The sequence below is a fragment of the Chelmon rostratus genome, chromosome 18, assembly GCF_017976325.1.
Source record: "Chelmon rostratus isolate fCheRos1 chromosome 18, fCheRos1.pri, whole genome shotgun sequence".
Lineage (NCBI taxonomy): Eukaryota > Metazoa > Chordata > Actinopteri > Chaetodontiformes > Chaetodontidae > Chelmon > Chelmon rostratus.
The window spans coordinates 7250051-7266196 of NC_055675.1; the positions used below are offsets into that span (position 1 = coordinate 7250051).

General features: G+C 44.7%; 1 protein-coding gene across 1 annotated transcript in view; it reads right to left on the bottom strand.

Moving 5' to 3' along the window:
- Positions 1–6079: 6079 nt before the first annotated feature.
- The window catches only part of LOC121622401 (hormonally up-regulated neu tumor-associated kinase), a 12425-nt gene continuing 2358 nt past the window's right edge, over positions 6080–16146 (bottom strand). The window contains exons 4-14 of the mRNA XM_041959360.1: positions 15562–15604; positions 15350–15472; positions 14966–15135; positions 12528–12583; positions 12240–12378; positions 11890–12017; positions 9243–9378; positions 8362–8539; positions 8078–8161; positions 6951–7248; positions 6080–6855 (exon numbers count right to left, since the gene is read on the bottom strand). Of these exons, the coding sequence (XP_041815294.1) occupies positions 6080–6855; positions 6951–7248; positions 8078–8161; positions 8362–8539; positions 9243–9378; positions 11890–12017; positions 12240–12378; positions 12528–12583; positions 14966–15135; positions 15350–15472; positions 15562–15604 (2131 nt within the window). The remainder of the gene's footprint in view (positions 6856–6950; positions 7249–8077; positions 8162–8361; positions 8540–9242; positions 9379–11889; positions 12018–12239; positions 12379–12527; positions 12584–14965; positions 15136–15349; positions 15473–15561; positions 15605–16146) is intronic.

The window sequence follows — 16146 nt, forward strand, 5'->3', positions numbered from 1 at the left end:
AATGTGGAGCATTGAAAGAAAAGCAGTTGAGAGCCTTTTAGTAGATCTGGCTGTGGTTCTCTGACACTTTCCCCTGCTCTTCACACATTAAAGGCACGTTACTGTAAGAATTCAGATTTTCCTGTACGTACATGCACATAGTAAGTTGTGAAGCAATTTTCATGCTGTACCGACATTAGAGGAATTTAATTTGTTTAACGTTTTTTTCATCAAAAGCCAAAAGTCAGTGTTTTTAGTATCGAGCTGTAGCTTTCTCCTTCACTGAAAGCGACGATTGTTGTCAGCTCTGATTCAAGACAGCTACCATAGACTCCTTTAAAAAGCTGGTAATAACTAATACATGTAACTAATGACTTTTTAAACTGTTATTAAATTCCTCCCTCATTCTCATAAAAAAAATCCCACCCACACAAGCCAACAGCCATGTGAAAATACAATCGAAGCGCTGTCAAAGGTCGCCAAAGCAACAGCAATATAGCCCTCACCCTAAAGCCATGTCGGCCAATCAGAAGCCTGAAAACAGCTATTACCGCTACTAGAGGCCCAACCAGCATTGTCCAAAACCAGTGGCGTTGGTGGCAGGGGTCTGGGTCGTGGGAGTGTGGGATTATGTAGCAGAGACATCCTGTTAGCCATTGCACGACATCACCTCACTTTCTAAGCATCTTCCCCCTGGAACCAAGTTTTCCAAAAGCTCCACATCCAGCAACGTAAAACTGCGATTGTGTGTGGACGAAAGGCCAAAGTGAAAAATACCTGTGCATGTGTGGACAAGGTATAAAAAGCTGTTTTAAATGACTTATTAAAAATAACTGCAGGTGACTGACCAGCTTTAGCTGATGGCTTGTTAAAAGGTGGGAAATTAAATGACCTCTTACTTGTATTTGTACGCGCATAAATGCAGAATTTACACGCTTACAATTGAGGAACTATAAATAAGAAACTTTAAAGTTGTTCTCTTTAATGGCTTATACCTGGTCTATAAATGATTAATAAATGACTTACGAAGCTTTTATTATTGGCACCTTATGATAAAGTGATACCAAAAGAAAAAATGAGACGACCATCAAAAATGAGGCGAAAACTTGAGCCATCAACAGAATTTTAAAAATTTTAAAAAGATGTTGTACGGTGTCACATTTGAAAGTGTTGAGGAGCTTCATAGAATAATTAGTGGTCACTCCCAATAAACTTCCATTCCGTTTTTGTCGTTCACCATCCTGAGTTCCCCTCTGCTGAGGTTAAAGTGACACAGCGTGCCTCTGGTCAGGGCGTCTTTTAGTGAATTAGCTGGTGTTGATCCTGAACTGACAGTTAATCAGAGGTGGCATCAATTAAACAGCGTTCGGCTCGGGTTGCTGATCGTTGCTGGACGTTTTGTGCGCCGCTGACCCCCGTGACACATACGCACGCACGCGCGGCGCTCGCACGCTGCCGTGGCGAGCAGCCGGAGACTAGTTAACCACCACGCCACCCTGGACCGCTCCCCCTGCGGGCTGAGTCTCAATTATGGATGACCATCATTAGAAACCAGACACGCCGGAACACAGGCTTGCCCAGACTGACACACACATACACACAAACACTGTGATGGGCACGGCAATTATTCTCAGAGACACCCAAGACTATTGAAGTGCTAATGGAGTAACACCATCCATTTCATTCCATAACCACTGCACCCGTAACCCCCGTGGCCTCCCGGTGACCACCAGTATGCTTTATCCACATCAGTATCATTATTAGCTAAATAAATTTGATCAAATTTTGATATCACAACAAGCTTTTTACATTTCACAGAGTTTTTGCTTTTTTCCAGGTAGCTGAGTGCTGGTTTATAAGACAAGAACAATACGGTTTCCCCACCCGCTGTATCTGGAGGTCACTGTTGGGGTCAGCTGCACTGGCTGTTCGTTCTTTTGTCTCGGCTCTTAATCCTCCATTTGTCCTCTGAAAAAGCAAACACAAAGGACATATCTCTCATCAGTCATTAACACAGGGATTAGGCTGCGCTACATCAAATGATGGCATCGATGGTCGTGGGTCCACAATGTGACACGCACACACACACACACACATGCACGCATCGGATGGAGGTTTCAGCTTGCAGGCTGGAATCAGAGTATGTCAGTTTTCAGTGCCGTTCTTTGCGGTCAGTCCATCTGCACGTATTGTCTCTCTTAATGATAATGTCGATCGGCCCGCCGCTGTGGTTGCCGTGAAATCGTCTAGATATAACCTACATGTCTGATATAACCTACATGTCTCGGACGGCATCAGTCATAATGGCCTTGGTGATCCCTTAACTTATCATCGCACACCACCATCATCAGGTCAAAGTTTCAATTTGTCCAGTAAGGCCTCACTAATAAGTAACCAGCTCAAAGTAGGTAAGAACCAAGTAGACATGCCCGGGCATGTTTTGTGTCTTTAATAATGCCAACAAACCCAAATGAAACGCACACACATGCACGACTAACTCTGCTGACCGTAACTGGCCGTCTCTATAGCGTCTTACCTAAGGGGGCATGACAGTGGCTGAAACTTTAATGCACCTCAACCTACATTCTGCCGTGTTAACAACAAGAAACAGGAGAAATGGCGCGGAGGGAGGACGTGGGCATCGCCAAAGACCGAAGGTTGGAAGCATGGCTTCCTCTTGCATGCCTCACAGTGCTCCAATCAGTATTCAAAAGCTACAATTCCCATAAGGTGGAGCGTCAACCATCGGAGTGTGAACAGGTACATTACATACTGCCAGCGATTAGTCTGTCCCTGCTTATGCCCATTCCTCTTTACAAAAGAACAGGATCCAAACACTGCTAGATCAATGCACGATTACGGATGAGAATTCAATCCCTGACTTGTAAGCGCTCGGTTGACTTTCACTTTGCCTTTCGCTCTGATTTGGTGTCTCTCACTGGTCAGGACGCTGAGCGAAACAGCGCGACGTTATGTAACTGATAACCAGCTGTGGTCACATGGAAACATGTTTTAAGTCACCGTTCGATGTCACCGTTACAGGCACGCGCTCTTCTGACGGAACCATGTTCACTGCAGCGTGCATGCAAACGCAATGTTCCGGGAGCCGTGGATGCAGCCTTATGTGCAACATGCATTATTGATCGATTTTCCATACTTGTTCAATTCTTACGCAAATAGACCATTCACATGGAGCTCAGTTCTCACTGGGATGGGGGGTCTTTGGTGGGTCCCCTGCATGAGTGCATGAGTGCTAATACGTATTTAAAGAGCCTTTGTCACTGGATTTCACTGAAATGACTAAAATTGAATTATTAGTGCCCTTCTTTAGGCTCACTTAGCTTGTCCAGTTAACCAGCCGGGCTTGTTTAGCGCTTTGCCATTGTTCCCCGTGAATGTGTGTGTTCGTCTGATACAGTATCAGAGCTTACTGCTTCATATCACTGTTAAGTAGCCAGACAGGTAACTGGAGCGGGGGATGTATCCTCCTCAGTGGGTTCAATCTGTCCTCAGTGGGCACACGCGGAACATGCACCATGCTCCATGCACCATACCCCAACACACACACACACACACACGCATACAGAGTATCAGGCAACAACCCCTCAATTATTGAACAGCCACGAAGAGCGCCACGGAGCAGCAACCAGATTCCTCCACCTCTTTGCGGCACATCTGAATATTAATGATCCAGAGTGCCGAGACAGAGGGCGCAGGAGGGAGAACACACTCAGAGATTTTGGGGAAAGACTTGTTAAGGCTGACTTTTTTTCAGGTAAATTAGCTTTGCAGTCGTGTGACAAATAATTCAGCAAGCACATCCGACACCCTCACAGCGGTCTGATGAAGAGTTGGCTTTGTGCAGTGAATTCTAAACACACAATAAAATGCTCAAGTAAAAGGCAGAGCTTCAAACCTGGGTTGTAGTTACAGGTTGGTTCATCCCTTAAGTTTCGGTTAGGTAACGATTTGACCGGAGCCATTTTGGCTCATGTCCGTAACCACAAAACACTACAAACTGTAACCTGACAACAGTCAGCTCATCAGTTTACCACACAAATAGCTGTGGTAGAACTAAGACAATTTATTGAATGAAAAGGCAGCCAGTTGCTAATATACATTCAGTTCAGTTCAATTCAACATAAAATCTTGAGAACAGTCTGTTGGATAACAGGATCTAATGATGTGTGAGACACATTCTTAATTCACCACTCCTGATTAAATCCAGCCTCTACATACCACTTAGTCAGTATTATTATTCCTTTTTTTAGTTTAGTTTAGTTTTTAGTTGGTTTCTTCTCAGTATCTAAGATTCTACGTGAACACAATGACCACTAACAGACAGGCACTTGATTTGCTTGTTAACAAGCTACAATTAGTTTGAGACAGTCCAGCGTATCAGATTTTCTTTCCAGCACACCACAGTAAGTCAAATCAGTCCCACAGAAAGGTCCATTCAAAATGTGTTGTTTGGTTGAAGAACATATTGTCAAATGACTGCAGGCACATTTACAGAACTTTTAAAGCCTGGAGTTGCCTTTAGCTCCAGCAGCGATTTAGCTGAGCATGATCGGCTAAGAGACAAGTCCAGTGTGTCAAAACCCCATTTGTGCCTTAATATCTTCTTAATTGAGCTTTAACTTTGTAAATAAATTCAAGACATAACAACGTGAAGGGTAGACTTGAGACATGTTTTTACTTTCACTTTCAACATTAGTACAAAAATGTATTTAAGAACAGTGAATACAAATAGGACCATGAGTCTGTGTGCATTCTGCACTTCACATTGGGTGGACATTAACATGTTGAAGAAAATGGTCAAGTCTGACCACATCAAAGTTTAGCTAATAGGGATGCCCTGATAGCAGTATTGGATATCAGGTACGATAGAGTGCTCATGTACTTGTAATTGTAATACTATTGTGATACTATGGTACCCGATGCCACCTTACAGCAACACTGCGTTAACCTCTTGTCAGTTGAGCAGGCAAGCAGGAGGAGCGAAGTCAGCAGATTGACATATTTTAGGATAAACGACGATACCGAAGGTAGAGCAGACTGTAAATTATACTGCAAATAATTGTCAACATGAGGGGCGAAAAGTAGCTGCTTTAACATGACCCAACAGAGGTCAATGAGTTTGCTAATGCTAGCAACAGGAAACAGCGAAAACCTACTTTGCAGCAAATGATGCAGAAGCAAGAGAAAACAGCCAGCGACAACCCACTGGCGGTACAAATAACAGAAGCTCTTTAACAGAAGCTATTGCCCAGGATGACCAGCTGTTGTCAGCTGTAGATAGTACAGCATTTTGTTGTCTTCTCAGTGAACTGAAGCTGAGGTTTGAGATTCCCAGGCGTCACCACATCATAGAAACTGTAATACCAAACCATGTCTCATCGAGCAGAAGAGGATTCTGGGAATATCTGGGTCCAAATATGAGGTTCCTGACATCCTTACCACTTACCATGGGACACTTCTGGCAAAGACTAACTGTTCTGGCTTTGTTTGTGGAGTCAACCTGCAAAGTAAGCTCCTCTGATGCTTTGGCATCAGATCACCGCAGACTTTCGACCGGAGAGACAGACGAGGACCATGGCATCAAAACAGTAAAGGGAACTTTAGCTGCAGCCTTCAAGAGATGCTTCACTGACACAGTAAACAGCCACTCTACTGCATTGCAACTGAACTCGATCCAAGGTGAAATGTGTCTGTGTGTCTGTCTTGTGTCTCCGTGTGTCTCTTGCATCGGTGCATCCCTACTAGCTGCCAAAGCCCAAATGAAAATGCATGAGTTTGGTCAGAGTCAGGAATTTTGGCACTACAGCATGTAAATGATGCATCCTGTATGTTGTTGTCCTGTTAGTGAGCAAGACATGAATGGAACAGTGAAAGTAGAGAACAATAATCTTTTTGTAGCTGCCGTTTACACCTGTTCCTCAGTAAGTGTCTATGCACAGTTCTCAACTGCTGCCTTAACTTTAGACAGTATTTCATACCATCCATGTTACCATACCATCCAAACCTCAGTCCTATCCTGTCCTCCCACCGCACCTTTAGGCCTCTATCACTGCCTCTGTCACGTGCCCCTGCCTATGTATCAATAATCCATGCTGTGTAGCTGGTTCTTCCTGTCTGTCTTCCCCTGCAGGGCTGTAGGAAGCAGCGGCAGATTCAGGTCCGCCACCCGGCGCTGGAGAGATGAGCGTAGCTGAACTGAGTTCCTCTTTGCTCCATTCATCCCTCCTCCTGCCATCCCTCTCTCTCCTCCTCCTCCACCTCCTGCTCCTGACAAATCTCTTCTCTTGCCCCTCTCCTGCCTGAGGCTCTTAATGACCATAGTATGTTGTCTCTGCGAGGGGAAGGCAGGAGGTTTAGACCCGTTCACCAGGAGTCCTGGGGGCCCGGGTCGGGTCAACCCTTCCCATGTCATCTTCCTGCCCCGTCCGTCCTTTAGCCCCACGTTACGCAGGCGGGGCAGGGGGGCAGAGGGCGACGTCTGCGTCCTCTCCATGGCACCCAGGTGGTCTCTGTCTGAGGAGTGTGTGTCGGCTTCCAGGAGCATCCTGGGAGAGATGCCGTTCTTCTCTGAGGAATAAAACGTCTGCAGCTTCTCCAGACGCTCGTTGATGGTCAGGTGATGAGAGTGGTCGTCCGGTTGCCGGTTGTCGTGGAAGCAGTCTGACCCCGGGTCTGCCACCCCGTCTGATTGAGTTGTCCTGAGCAGGTGCGTGTGTCGGATCGGTCTCAACGGGCTGCTGTCTCTGATTGGCTCAGCTGGTAATGGGACTTGGCAAGGGGCGGAGTCACAGAGTTGAGATGCAGAGCTTTTAGGAGGAGACAGATGGACGAGTTCCCTGTCCCCAAACACAGACACTGGAACACACAAACATTCAGACACAGGACAGACTGTCACACATTGAACTGTGGATGTGTGCAGCTTTTGTTTCTGTTTGTGATGGAATCTTTACCTTCAGGAAACAGCGTCTCTCTGGTGTCCAAGGTAATGGCGATCTCCTCGTCAGTGGCCCCATCCTCCAAAGACTGACGGGCGGGGGACGGGGAGGGAAGGCGGGGTGGTATTGAGGGGGAGGCAGAGTGAGGAAGCTGTGGTAGAGATGGAGAGGGCGAACGGTTCTCTGTGTCCTCTCGGTGGTCCTTTCTGTGCAGGTCCTCGGGCCTCTTCCTGTTGCTCTGACATGCAGTTGTCTGTTGGGCTCTCAGAGGCCTGCCAGACTGCTTCGAGCTTTTTTCATTGGACGGTTCATTCTAAAAAACAAGTTGTGATTAGTGGCCCAAGAATGTTTTCCACTGGCACAAAGAGTGTCATCTCATATCACCTCACATAATAACTCTGTCTAATGCAGTCACAACTCTTCATCTGCTTATAAACATTTGATTATTTGCTCAAGCTAACCGGGCTACAGCATCTGGTTGAGTGAAAGCAAAGGCTATAGACTGTCTTCCATTCATCCATCTGTGTTTACACACAGCCCATCAGCCCAATCGCGTTTAGGTCCCCCAGTGCTACCAAAACAGCTCTGAATGCAAGGCATGGACACAGGAGCTTGAGGGAAGTCCTGTGGTGTTTGCACAGGATCCTATGAGTCCTGTGGGTTGCAAGGTGGAGCCTCCATGGATTGGATTTGTTCTGGCACACCCCATGGATGCTCAATCGGACTGGGATCTGGAGAAATTGAAGGCCAAGTTGACGCCTCTTTGTCATGTTCCTCAAGCCAGTCCTGAGCAGTTTTTGGGGTGTGGCAGAGCACATTGTGCAAGGATATTTGCATGAGGGGGTGCATGCATGCAGCTTCCAGTAGACTTGTGCACCAAACGTGCATTAATCCGCCGCTGAGAATAGTCCCCAAGAAGTGCACCATTTAATTCTGTCTAAGTAACGTTTGTTGAAAACTACACATGTCCAGCTGTTTTTAAAATCAAACTATATCTTTTCAGCAGATTTTTGAAGATGGGCTCGGTGCCACAGACAGAGCAGAGGAAGTCACAAAGTGTTGAGAGACGGACTAAATCACTGAGTGCTAACATCTCTAAACAATTGCAGTATTTGTGTTGATGATGTTTTTGACTGAATTACCTGTTGCTGCGTCTTTGATTCAGTGTTATTCCTCTCTCTCCATGTATTCTTGCTTGGAAGACTCCAGTCACTGCTGTCTAGCTTCTGCCAAATCAATCAGGTTTAGCTGTTAAAACTTTACAGCAGAACATGAGAGTGGTTGTATTTAGTCATTTTAAGGTACCGTTATACTGACCCACTTGTTACTGACATCAGAAAGGTTGTGTTTACTAGGACTTCAGTAGGTGCAGGCCTACAGTATGTGCGTGTGTGTGTGTGTGTGTGCTTGAAAATGAGGTGTGAACCTTGCTGGCTTTGGCTCCTTTCTGGCTCCTGCCGAGCTTGTTGAGCAGCAGGTGATAGGAGGCCATGATGGCGGAGGGTCGGTTGGTGGTGAGTGTGTGTATGATTTCAGAGAGGGAGTAGCCCAGCGTCTCCGTCATGTGTGCCAGCACAGACGAGTTGAGGTCCTCTGGACACAACCTGGGAAATAATTTGAGCGTGGGACGGAAAAACAGTTACAAAGATAAAGTGTGAAGAGTAAAGCAGAGAGAAATTTTCGGGGTCATTAAGGATTTGTTGGTAAGGATTGACCAGCAACTAAACGACTTTGGTTTGACGATTTTCAACTGTGAGAAGAACAGAGCTGGACCAGTTCTTGCTTCATTCATGTGGATTTCAGAAAATGCATTATTGCCAAGAGGAGCCATACATGATTGCATTTCCACACTGCGTAAAGTGATAAAAGCCTTTTAGTCATGCTATAATATACAAAGCTGTTACCCGACTGACCACAAAAATTTTCATTTTGTTAGAAAGCTCACAGTGATTTCCTCCTTGGTTCTCTTGCCCACATTGTAATGCTTGCTGCAGAACTTTCCCTGAGGAGAGTCTTTGTGTCTCACTTTGCTCTCATGCAACAAACATACATACTGAAGTTGCAAATATAGTGTAATATATTAAAAAGCAAAAGTGAAAATATAGAAGGGATTTACATAGTTTAAATAGACATTTTTCTTATGTTTATATATTTGTAATTACTGACATAACTTTTTAGAGCATAAATTTTGTCAAAATTTATTATTAAGAGAGCATTAAGAGTATGTCAGTTTCATTGTATCTGCAGTTGCTTTCAGGTATGTTTGTATGTGGTATGTCAAAGTACAGCCACACAACAGCTCTCTACCTGTTTTTATGAGAGAGTGTGTGTAGTGGTTTCTTGGCATATCCCTCGTTGATCCATCTCTCCTCCATCGCAGCTCTGACACTGGGTCTCTTAGCCGGGTCTGGCTCCAGGAGAGCCAACACGAATGCTGCCGCACCTAAGCAGGAGTTTTTCAGAATTTTAAAATTCACTGATTTCTGCATTTGGTTTGGTGTAAACTCAAAAAATGTGCTCAGTTGTTTGACTGCTCATAGGGACAAACCCACAAGGAATTATCAGCCTTTTATCAACGTGTTCCTGAGCCATGTAGTAACATCCTTTATACAGTCATGTGTTCACAAAGTGGTGAACCTCGCTCCATCCTCGCTGGTGAACGACTGAGCCTTTCCAGGATGCTCCTTTCATACCCAATCATGATACTATCACCTGTTACCAATCAACCTGTTTAACAGGTGTTTTTGGAGCGTTCCACAACTCTCCCAGTCTTTTGTTGCTCCTGTCTCAACTTTCATAATAAGCAGATATTTTCAACAATCAATGAAGCTGATTAGTCAAAATGTTAAATATATTGTCTTTGTAATGTTTTCAATTGAGTATATTTCAAAAAGGATTAGCAAGTTATCACATTCTATGATATTTAGATTTTACACAGCCTCCCAGCTTTTTTTTCTTTTCAATTACTGCAGGTTTAAATGCTGTACTCAGTAAAACCCATGCATAAAATACTGACTACATTGTTTGCTAGCATTTATCTTGGGTTGCAGCATTAACATCAGTCAAGACTGCACAGCAACAGTTGGTATTCTAAGCTCAAGCAACTGCTGGTCAACACCATTCTTGTTATAAGAGTTAAACCCCAATGTGCTTGGAAGAGGTCATGCCAAATGGTCTGTATTTATATATAAAGTGCTTCACAATGCTTTATATTCACCCACACACTGATGGTCATGCAGGGATCTGGCCTGCTGATCTGCAGCAGTTTTGCGTCAGTGTCTTGCATGGCTAAAGGGCACTTTGACATGCAGATTGGGTTTACCATCAGACCACCAGTATGCATGCTTTTTTGATGCACACCTAAGTTTGTACTATTCTTGCAGGCCAAAGATGGACCAAACTCAAAGAGTCTGCCTGCCAGACTGATGTCACTCATTGTGACTTCACTGAAACTGTATCGGAGACTACAGCGCGGAGAGAGGCAGGGTTTCCCTGCAGGACAACCAATTCAGCCTGTCAGCCAGTGACATGGAGCTGTCCTGTGACAGCCAAGCGGGGTTGATAGTTTGACTCCAGATGGGGATTCCTGATAAGCTCCACGGTCTGGAGGAGCAGATGGACTCGAACAGGGTGGCTGCTTCACTCAGGGAGCTATAAGCCAAGACTGCTCCATTCAATTTGCTACTATCAGTTGCCTCACTTTCAACGACAGGGCCAAAGCAGCTCATCACAGTCAAGGTCAACTCCGTGTATTTGTAACTGAACTTGATTGTAATCTAAAAGACTGTGGAATAATAGTCTCTGTAGACGGTTTGTTTGCAGTGATGAAGGTCTATAAAACAGTGTTGAAGATAATATTAAAAAAATTACACAAAGAAGAGAAAAATGATGTGCAAAGTTTCAGATGACAGAAAAAACCCAACATCAACAAAACAGACAAAACAAACAAAGACGAAAAAGTGCTGACTAAATAACAAATGAATGATCTTACAGAATTACAAACGGACCAGTCTGACGAGAACTACTGTGGCAGAGGAAAAAAGATGGTGGGTTTGGTAAAAGTGAAACAGAGTTTGAAAAACAACCTCATACAGTCTGAAAGTCAATGTTGATGTCTCAGATGCCCGCCTGTCGCAGCGATACCGCCACTAATCTGATCTTGACACAGTTTCAGAGCATCAGCGCTGGACTGGTTTTGCCCACAGTAACAGGAGCTATGTTTGTTTGTGGCGACACGGCGCCATGACAGAGTGTAATGGAGTGACTGTGTGTGAGAGAGACCAAAATAAAGCAGAAGCAGAGACACTAAGGCCACTGTGTTCTTGGTACAGAACAAGTGGAAGAAGTCAGAAACATTTTTTCCTTCAGTTCTCTTTCTTATGACAGGTCTGCGGTCTGCAGAGAGGAGACTGGATCCCAGTTTGCGTTTGCAAAGAGTCATTTAGCAAAGCTGGACAAACATTTCTCATCAATGCATGTTTAGGATATCACATCCAATTTAGATCTTATTCAAGTGCTGACTGTGTGACTAAGGGAGACGTTTCCAAATGGAAATCCAAATAGTGTGAAGAACACTTTTCATTTGGTCTTTGATATTTGTCCCACTTTTATTTTGTCCTGCAGCTCTGACTTTTTATTTTGTTCGCAAAAATGTTTTGCTATTTTAACCACATTTGGCAATGTTCATCACTACTTTTCTGTGGTTTTCTTTTTCCTTGCAAGTAGTCTCAGTTTCCATCTAGACTAAGAGCACACACTTACCCCCTTTAACCAAGCAATTTTACTCCTACACCTGTAAACTGTCTCATTTGTGCAAACAAAAGGGCCTGGAGTTCATGGTGTTCATGGAGTTCATGGTGTTCATGGAGTTCATGGTGTTCATGGAGTTCATGGTGTTCATGGAGTTCATGGAGTTCACACAGTCTTTCTGCAGACAGGTAATATGTGGAGGTACCTTTGCTGACATCACTGGGGATGCTGCTGATCTCTCCGTTGACCATCTTCTGGTGCAGCTGTTTGATGTTGAAAGGCTCAACAGTGAAGGGCAGAGTCCCTGTCAGCATGGCAAACATACTCACACCTCTGCACACACACACACACACACACACGCACACACGCAAGCAAAATGCGAAGAAACATAAACACATTTACAAGATGCATACACAGAACTGCAGTCTGTAATTTGTCCCAAACAGCAAATCACACCACATAAAAGCTTCAAAAGCTTTCAAAATTGCACTTGCAGCTTGCAGTGGGCTGGAGAGCAGGCCTCCTCAACAGACACACCGAGACATTATCACTTACACCGACCAGACGTCCACTTTGGGTCCATACTTCCTGTGAGCGAGCAGCTCAGGAGCCGCGTAGGCAGGACTTCCGCACTGGGTGTTGAGGAGCTCCATGGACAAAGATTCAGCCTTCAGAGTGTTACTCAGGCCAAAGTCTGCGTGAAACATCATCAGTTTAGCGGTGGAGCACATGCACAGATGCGCGAGATAGCTAGGACAGGTTCTGCCATGCAGATCTGTCCAGCTTGCTGCATGGGAAAGCTGTTCGTCAGGTGTCATTGGAGAAGCAGGAATGTCAACATACCCACAATCTTTATGTTATTATGTTCGTCCAGCAGGAAGTTTTCAATCTTTAAATCTCTGCAGAAGAAAGGAAACAAGAGCTGTTAGGTCACAAAGGAAGCATGTGGAATTTTCACGAGCTCCGTCCCTAATCCTACAAGAATTTCTGAAGCGATTGTTTTCCTTACGAGGAGCAATTTACTCGTCAGACACTATATTGGTGGGTCAATTTAAGAACTCCTGCAATGTGTGTTTGGCCTTACTGAGCTTTTTCTGTGTATTTATGGAAAACCAGATGAGATGGGACCAGACTGGACCCACAGAAGCAAAGGAAAACCAAAACTAAATTTGGGTTTGGGTAGAGCTCAAGCTTTAAAAACACTGGTGAAAAATAGTTTTATTTGCAACTTTTCTGGATGAACATTTAATGGTAATTTGGGGGATTCGTTTCTCTTGGACCCGCCATCATTTTCAGTTCGAGCCAAAGTAAAATTTTCAGGCCGAAGTGGAGCTCCTCTTGATTTAGTCGTTCTTCTCCACCGAAGTAATATCTCTGCGTTCACCTGGAAAAGTCGCTTGACTCCCCTGGAAGTACCCCAGCCTCTCCACCAACCACACAGCCTGCTCGAGAGCTACCCAGCTAAATGAAAATCTGCGGTTAGGAGAGAGAGAGAGATCCCCTATAAACTATAGCCTGGGAATCAGCCATGTTCCTTTCATCTGCCTTCATCTAACCAACAGACACTCCGCTTCTCAAAAATCCACAGGCCCCGAGAAAAGTTCAAAGACAGATGGAGGGAAGAAGGAGGGAAAAAGAGCAAGAAAGAGTGAGAGCAGACATTGTCATAAAGGAGAAAATGTATGCGGTAAACCTACTGGATGTGGGTGGCATGAGGTGCATTTAAGTGCAAATTTTCCATTTATTTCCAGTTTAATCATCTCTGTGTGGGACTGCGGTGCAGAGTGTGAGTGAGTGTGTGCATGTGTGCGAGCACGTGGGTGTGTGTGTGTGCGTGTGGGTGATGGAGAGAGGTGCTATTGAAGGGTTGCGAGCAACGTCGTTGAGGGACTTCATTAGAGAGGAAGTCCATGATGTTGTGATGATGTGTGAATCATGGCGCCGGCGCAGAATGATGAGGTCATTGCCTGGTAATCACATTCCCACCTTCAGAGGAGCCAAGGTCTTAAACCAAAGCCCAGCGCTGCGCATATTGTGTGTGGCTGTAGCGTAAATGTGTGTGTGTGTGTGTGTGTGGGTATTGGGTCTCCAGCACTTACACATACTAAAATGGCACTAAAATAACACTCAGCTCCCACACTGCTCGGTGCCATATAGCCTTTTCTTGCAGCATTTCCTCCTCTGTAGGCTGTTAATGCCCTGCAAACTACTCTGTGTGTGTATGCATGTGTGTGTGAATCTACAAAGCCTGACCTTAACATCCACTATGCAACAGCTACTGTGCGCAGGTAGGTTTAGCTCTCTCGCCATACTGGTCAGTAACATTTTGAGACAATAACATTTAGTGCCTTTCAAGATTCTGCTTCTAACTTATAAAATGTTAAACAGACTTGCACTGTTCTGCTTGTCACAAATAGTCACTCCTCATGTATCTGCCGGGGCTCTACGATCTCAAATCGCCAGTCTCCTCACTCCTGAGAAATAAAATAGCAGTAGGTGGTAAAGGCTTCTCATACTCTCACATCAGCATTCAGCCTTGTCTGCCCTAAACTATAATAAGCTATAAGCTATAATAAACTTTGACTTGACTAGACAATGATTATATGTCGCTTAGACGTCTAAAAACTTTCGTCTTTCAACCAGTTTTAGCCCAGGTTCAACCTAAAACTTCAGTGGCCTGCAGAGTATTAAAGGAACAATTCAACAGTTTGGGAAATACTCTTGTGCACTTTCTCGCCAGGAGTTAAATGAGATGATGGATCCCACTCTTACGCCTGTTTGGTAAGTGCTTGGGTAGAGCTAGCTGACAGTTAGCTTAGCTTAGCATAAAGACTGGAAACAGGGGGAATCAGCTAGCCTGGCTCAAACCAGCTCTATCATTCAGGGTTATGTGCCGGATTATGTCTTGGACGGGCAGAGACCTCCTGGGTTTCGTCATATCTGCGAGGTTGCCAGGCAACCAACAGTGACGTAATTTCACAAACTGTCAAACTCCTCTCTTAAATCAATGCTTACTGGTGGAGATCGATGTGAACTCCTGTAGACTGTTGCTTCCTTTTATTATCATTATCAGATAACCTACTTATTGTTACTAGCTACTCAATTATGCAATTACTCATTTAGTCTATAAGATGAAAAGCATACGGATTGAATATGTATCAATGACAGAGGAGACTAAACAGAGAAAAGCAGCCGTTCGAAGACTCCTGAGGGTGAGCAGAGGAAGAGTTTGGTCAAATACACGCAGCAGTACTGCACGCCGTATGTGTGCGCAGCCTCACCTGTGTACGATGCCGTGTTTGTGCAGGTGTTCCACTGCGGAGAGGATTTGACGAGTGTAGCGCCGCACCTCCCTCTCCTCCAGCCTCTTCCTCTCACAGATCCTGTCCATCAGGTCTCCTCCAGCGCAGAGCTCCATGGCCATGTAGTAGCTGTTCTCTGTCTCCAGAGTCTGACACACACACACACAGTTATTCATATCCCATCAGTAAGTTAACTCAACAGCAGCAGATATATGATATGAATGAACATACAGCATAATGGGCCTAAATCTGAGCAGCGTCATGTTGTGAGACTCCATCGCTCTATTCGGGCTGTACATGCATGTCTGATGTGAGTGTTGATGAGCGAATGTGAATATGTGTGTTTCTAAATCATTGTTCTACCTCTAGCAGGACCACAATATGAGGGTGTCGGACCATCTGATGAATCCGAGGCTCCCTCTTCATGTTCTTCAGCACGTACGAGTCCTGCCGCGCTTTCTTCTTGTCGATCACCTTTATGGCCACCTAAACACACGCACATAAACAGCATAAAGTGCACCCCAGAATGCATTTTAATATTTGTTGCATTGGTGACATTTAAATATTGCAGTTACAGCATAGTGAGGTGGAGGGAGAGCTGCATTCATTTTGAGGGATCTGAGGGTGTTTTGAACACCAGGAATTGAGGGTGGACACCATAACTGATAACTTTTATGTCACATTTTCACTATTAAGCTTACGTACAACTGCACAGTATCTTAATGACTCAAACTATAACATGACCAAAAAGATGGGGAAAAACAGCACTTGGCCTGCAGAGGAAATTCCTAAAAGGTGACTTTGAAAATGATTCAGCTTGTTCAGGTTACTCTACTTTGTCTCAGATAACCAATTGGCGAAACACTTCATTGTGAGTTGTTGATAAGATCTGGTGGGCTCAGCTTATTTCCATTTTATGCTCCGTTAAAAAGTGCATAACAAATTCACAATTAAAAACCAATTTTACAAAACATCCCGAGGTCGACAGCAGTGTGTGCTTGGATATTTGCAGAGTTCACCTCCACAGGTGTTCCTGCACCTGCAGAGGGTAACAAGGGTTAAGAGGAGCAAACACCCGCGGAGATGAGTTTGGTCATTACTATGGCAACCAGGTCAGGTACATATGAGCCGGGGTCAGAGGCTCAGTGACCGATGAAAGA